Below are 6,321 nucleotides of genomic sequence, written 5' to 3'. Positions count from 1 at the left end.
GCAGATTACGCAAAGAATGAATCTCCCTTTATACAGACCCCATTAAACACTCCCAGAACAGGTACAGCATGGGGTTAGATACAGAGTGAAGCTCCCTCTACACTGTCCCCATCAAACACTCCCAGGACAGGTACAGCACGGGGTTGGATACTTAGTAAAGCTCCCTCTACACTGTCCCCATCAAACACTCCCAGGACAGGTACAGCACGGGGTTAGATACAGAGTAAAGCTCCCTCTACACTGTACCCATCAAACACTCCCAGGACAGGTACAGCACAGGGATAGATACAGAGTAAAGCTCCCTCTACACTGTCCCCATCAAACACTCCCAGGGCAGGTACAGCACGGGGTTAGATACAGAGTAAAGCTCCCTTTACACTGTCCCCATCAAACACTCCCAGGACAGGTACAGCACGGGGTTAGACACAGAGTAAAGCTCCCTCTACACTGTCTCCATCAAACACTCCCAGGACAGGTACAGCACGGGGTTAGATACAGAGTAAAGCTCCCTCTACACTGTCCCCATCAATACTCCCAGGACAGGTACAGCACGGGGTTAGATACAGAGTAAAGCTCCCTCTACACTGTCCCCATCAAACACTCCCAGGACAGTGTTGGTTTGCCGCTCTCAGTAGTTTTTGAAGAGGGGGCTGAAAGGGCAGTGAAACTTTTTTGACAAAGAGAGGTTTTGGTTTGTTGACCCAGTGTTTTAGAGCAGGTAATGTGACAGGTGGAACACATACGGGGCTTTGACTATTTTTGGTACCATTATATTCAGTATTATTGTATAAAGATGCTTATAGTGTAATACAGTAACATGCTGTGAAGAGCAGCGTGTCGTCCGCGCTCTGTGGATCAGGACATCTTAGTCTCACAGCCTCATTTCCATGAAGATTCTTGATGTCACACCCTTCACGTTCTCAGGCTGTTCATGGGGTCGGAGAAAGGTACAATCTGTGCGTTGCATAGGCCCTTCCCCCCTCCCCTCTCTCTCCGTGGAACGTCCGACAATGAAACTCTGCCCCACACAACCAAATTAATTATGATAGGAGAAGGTGTAGCTCCCCATTGGTCAAGTCCAAGACCCAAGGTCCATTAATCAAGGTGTCTGTCAAGGGAGGAGGGCAAGGAATCAGAGGTCAAGCCACTGTTGACCTCAGCTCCACCTCCAACCTCTAGATGACGTTCTCGAAAAGCTGCATCGACTTCATTATATTTTCATCCTACGCAAAAAAGAGGTTAAATAATTAATGATTAACATTTACGCACAAACGCGCATTCCTTCACACATCCAGACAATCTCACTCCCATCCACACACACAAACTCCCCACACACACACTCCCACACTCCACAAATACACATTCCAGTACCCACACAAATTGCCACTCACCCACCCCCACCCCGCCCGCCCCTAACACACACAAACAGTGGCACTCACACACACCCTTGAAGAGGAACACTATGGAGGCGGTGCTGCTCTGTCAGAGGGTCAGTACTGAGGGAGGTCAGAGGGTCAGTACTGAGGGAGTGCTGCACTGTCAGAGGGTCAGTACTGAGGGAGTGCTGCACTGTCAGAGGGTCAGTACTGAGGGAGCGCTGCTCTGTCAGAGGGTCAGTACTGAGGGAGTGCCGCACTGTCAGAGGATCAGTACTGAGGGAGTGCTGCACAGTCAGAGGGTCAGTACTGAGGGAGAGCCGCACTGTCAGAGGGTCAGTACTGAGGGAGTGCTGCACTGTCAGAGGGTCAGTACTGAGGGAGTGCTGCACTGTCAGAGGGTCAGTACTGAGGGAGTGTCACACTGTCAGAGGGTCAGTACTGAGGGAGTGCTGCACTGTCAGAGGGTCAGTACTGAGGGAGTGCTGCTCTGTCAGAGGGTCAGTACTGAGGGAGTGCCGCACTGTCAGAGGGTCAGTACTGAGGGAGCGCTGCTCTGTCAGAGGGTCAGTACTGAGGGAGTGCTGCACTGTCAGAGGGTCAGTACTGAGGGAGTGCTGCACTGTCAGAGGGTCAGTACTGAGGGAGCGCTGCTCTGTCAGAGGGTCAGTACTGAGGGAGTGTCGCACTGTCAGAGGATCAGTACTGAGGGAGTGCTGCACAGTCAGAGGGTCAGTACTGAGGGAGAGCCGCACTGTCAGAGGGTCAGTACTGAGGGAGTGCCGCACTGTCTGAGGGTCAATACTGAGGGAGTGCTGCACTGTCAGAGGGTCAGTACTGAGGGAGTGCTGCACTGTCAGAGGGACAGTGCTGAGGGAATGCTGCACTGTCAGAGGGTCAGTACTGAGGGAGTGCCGCACTGTCAGAGGGTCAGTACTGAGGGAGTGCCGCACTGTCAGAGGGGCAGTACTGAGGGAGTGCCGCACTGTCAGAGGGTCAGTACTGAGGGAGTGCCGCACTGTCAGAGGGTCAGTACTGAGGGAGTGCTGCACTGTCAGAGGGTCAGTACTGAGGGAGTGCTGCACTGCCAGAGGGTCAGTACTGAGGGAGTGCTGCACTGTCAGAGGGTCAGTACTGAGGGAGTGCTGCACTGTCAGAGGGTCAGTACTGAGGGAGTGCCGCACTGTCAGAGGGTCAGTACTGAGGGAGTGCCGCACTGTCAGAGGGTCAGTACTGAGGGAGTGCCGCACTGTCAGAGGGTCAGTACTGAGGGAGTGCCGCACTGTCAGAGGGTCAGTACTGAGGGAGTGCCGCACTGTCAGAGGGTCAGTACTGAGGGAGTACTGCACTGTCAGAGGGTCAGTACTGAGAGAGTGCCGCACTGTCAGAGGGTCAGTACTGAGGGAGAGGTGCACTGTCAGAGGATCAGTACTGAGGGAGTGCTGCACTGTCAGAGGGTCAGTACTGAGGGAGTGCTGCACTGTCAGAGGGTCAGTACTGAGGGAGTGCTGCACTGTCAGAGGGTCAGTACTGAGGGAGTGCCGCACTGTCAGAGGGTCAGTACTGAGGGAGTGCTGCACTGTCAGATTTTCAGTACTGAGGGAGTGCTGCATTGTCAGAGGGTCAGAACGGAGGGAGTGCCGGACTGTCAGAGGGTCAGTACTGAGGGAGTGCTGCACTGTCAGAGGGTCAGTACTGAGGGAGTGCCGCACTGTCAGAGGGTCAGTACTGAGGGAGTGCCGCACTGTCAGAGGGTCAGTACTGAGGGAGTGCTGCACTGTCAGAGTGTCAGTACAGAGGGAGTGCTGCACTGTCAGAGGGTCAGTACTGAGGGAGTGCTGCACTGTCAGAGGGACAGTACTGAGGGAGTGCTGCACTGTCAGAGGGTCAGTACTGAGGGAGTGCCGCACTGTGGGAGGAGCCAGGCATGGGACAGGCAGACAGCTGAAGAGCGATATTGTTTTCTGCAGGCACAGAGTGTGTTTGTCCTTGTGGGTTTGATCTGAGCTGCATCTCCAGTCATTTAATTATTCTGTCCATATATTGCCCTGGGGTCTACAGTCGGTTCCTGCATCCACAGGAATCCTGCAGGCATCAGGGCAACATGCAAGGATTGATCTCTCATAACCTGCAGATTGAAGAGAGGGTTGGTGGAGGGGTTTCCCCCAGTTTTCAGATTGACCCGAGCTGTGTGAATGCTGAGCTTTGAGTCTGTCAGTGATGCACAATGTCCAGGTCGTAGGAACAACAGGAGAGCACAAATCGGAATCGGAGGGACCAGGATCATCTCGATGTGGGGGAATGTAGTGAGCAAGTTCAGCAGGTTTTAGTTTGAAAGTGCAACAATATCGCTTTCTGAGACTAAAACCCAAGTAACTCTTCAGGGCTTCCTCCGTCTCACCGTTAGTTTCTGAGTCCTATGTTGCTCTGCTTAACTAAGCTGGATACAGGTAGTACACCTGGGGTTTATCATCTCACCTTTTGGCAGGTTTCGATGAACTCCTCAATCGTAACGACACCATCCTGGTTCTTGTCCATTTTCTGTGAAAGGAGGAGCGATGGAGAATTAAATGACAATGTAATTAATCACATTGTCAATCAATATCACATTGTTATTCAATATCACGCTGTCATTAAATATCACATTGTTGCAGATTTCAAATTTCAGCCTCGCACCTCATTCTGTCTGCCTCACAAAATCATCAAACATTCCCAGGACAGGTACAGCACTGGGTTAGATACAGAGTAAAGCTCCCTCTACACTGTCCCCATCAAACACTCCCAGGATAGGTACAGCACTGGGTTAGATACAGAGTAAAGCTCCCTCTACACTGTCCCAATCAAACACTCCCAGGACAGGTACAGCACGTGGATAGATACAGAGTAAAGCTCCCTCTACACTGTCCCCATCAAACACTCCCAGGATAGGTACAGCACTGGGTTAGATACAGAGTAAAGCTCCCTCTACACTGTCCCAATCAAACACTCCCAGGACAGGTACAGCACGTGGATAGATACAGAGTAAAGCTCCCTCTACACTGTCCCCATCAAACACTCCCAGGATAGGTACAGCACGGGGTTAGATACAGAGTAAAGCTCCCTCTACACTGTCCCCATCAAACACTCCCAGGACAGGTACAGCACGGGGTTAGATACAGAGTAAAGCTCCCTCTACAGTGTCCCAATCAAACACTCCCAGGACAGGTACAGCACGGGGATAGATACAGAGTAAAGCTCCCTCTACACTGTCCCCATTAAACACTCCCAGGATAGGTACAGCACGGGGTTAGATACAGAGTAAAGCTCCCTCGACACTGTCCCCATCAAACACTCCCAGGACAGGTACAGCACAGGGTTAGATACAGAGTAAAGCTCCCTCTACACTGCCCCATCAAACACTCCCAGGACAGGTACAGCACAGGGTTAGATACAGAGTAAAGCTCCCTCTACACTGTTCCCATCAAACACTCCCAGAACAGGTACAGCACGGGGTTAGATACAGAGTAAAGCTCCCTCTACACTTTTCCCATCAAACACTCCCAGGAAAGGTACAGCACGGGGTTAGATACAGAGTAAAGCTCCCTGTACACTTTTCCCATCAAACACTCCCAGGACAGGTACAGCACGGGGTTAGATACAGATTAAAGCTCCCTCTACACTGCCCCATCAAACACTCCCAGGACAGGTACAGCACAGGGTTAGATACAGAGTAAAGCTCCCTCTACACTTTTCCCATCAAACACTCCCAGGACAGGTACAGCACGGGGTTAGATACAGAGTAAAGCTCCCTCTACACTTTTCCCATCAAACACTCCCAGGACAGGTACAGCACGGGGTTAGATACAGAGTAAAGCTCCCTCTACACTGTCCCCATCAAACACTCCCAGGACAGGTACAGCACGGGGTTATATACAGAGTAAAGCTCCCTCTACAGTGTCCCCATCAAACACTCCCAGGACAGGTACAGCACGGGGTTAGATACAGAGAAAAGCTCCCTCTACACTGTCCCCATCAAACACTCCCAGGACAGGTACAGCACGGGGTTAGATACAGAGTAAAGCTCCCTCTACACTGTCCCCATCAAACACTCCCAGGACAGGTACAGCACGGGGTTAGATACAGAGTAAAGCTCCCTCTACAGTGTCCCCATCAAACGCTCCCAGGACAGGTACAGCACGGGGTTAGATACAGAGAAAAGCTCCCTCTACACTGTCCCCATCAAACACTCCCAGGACAGGTACAGCACGGGGTTAGATACAGAGTAAAGCTCCCTCTACACTGTCCCCATCAAACACTCCTAGGACAGGTACAGCACGGGGTTAGATACAGAGTAAAGCTCCCTCTACACTTTTCCCATCAAACACTCCCAGGACAGGTACAGCACGGGGTTAGATACAGAGTAAAGCTCCCTCTACACTGTCCCCATCAAACACTCCCAGGACAGGTACAGCACGGGGTTAGATACAGAGTAAAGCTCCCTCTACACTGTCCCCATCAAACACTCCCAGGACAGGTACAGCATGGGGTTAGACCCTGTTTACTAATTGTTCTCAATGTTACACATCTTACCTGGAAGAAGGTTTCCACATGCTCCTGTGGTGAATCGTCCCTCACTGTTGGGTACGTGTATTTTCCCATCATATCATAAATCGATTTCATAATATCCAACATTTCCTAAATAAATCAGATCAAAAAGAAAGATTGGCGAGTAAATTGCCATTTTGCCTTCATATAGCTCCAATCCCTCTGTAAGCTCTTCGGGGACAACTCATTGGCATCAATGTCATCAGGAAATTCTACTGATTCCTCAGTGTCGCATCGGCAGGTACCTCAGTTCAGGCACCCAACTGGGATATCTGCTCCCTCCTGAGGAAACTCCAAAATTCCCAATGTTGATGTTTTAGTTCCATTCTCCATGACTGCCTTTATAATGCAGCTATAAATA

The 6,321-nt window shown here is 51.1% G+C and overlaps 1 protein-coding gene across 3 annotated transcripts in view; it reads right to left on the bottom strand.

Moving 5' to 3' along the window:
- Positions 1-733: 733 nt before the first annotated feature.
- Positions 734-6,321, bottom strand: part of LOC119979571 (Kv channel-interacting protein 2-like) — a 413,692-nt gene continuing 408,104 nt past the window's right edge. For 2 of the 3 annotated variants that reach the window (XM_038822004.1, XM_038822003.1), the window contains exons 6-8: positions 5,946-6,050; positions 3,855-3,917; positions 1,098-1,223 (exon numbers count right to left, since the gene is read on the bottom strand). In XM_038822004.1, the coding sequence (XP_038677932.1) occupies positions 1,176-1,223; positions 3,855-3,917; positions 5,946-6,050 (216 nt within the window). In that variant the 3' untranslated portion in view covers positions 1,098-1,175. Of the gene's footprint in view, positions 1,224-3,854; positions 3,918-5,945; positions 6,051-6,321 lie in introns of all 3 variants that reach the window. The other variant, XM_038822001.1, reaches the window with a different exon arrangement.

The sequence above is a fragment of the Scyliorhinus canicula genome, chromosome 16 (genome assembly GCF_902713615.1).
Source record: "Scyliorhinus canicula chromosome 16, sScyCan1.1, whole genome shotgun sequence".
Lineage (NCBI taxonomy): Eukaryota > Metazoa > Chordata > Chondrichthyes > Carcharhiniformes > Scyliorhinidae > Scyliorhinus > Scyliorhinus canicula.
The sequence above is the reverse complement of the archived record's forward strand: the minus strand, read 5'-3'. Positions and strand labels throughout refer to the sequence as shown.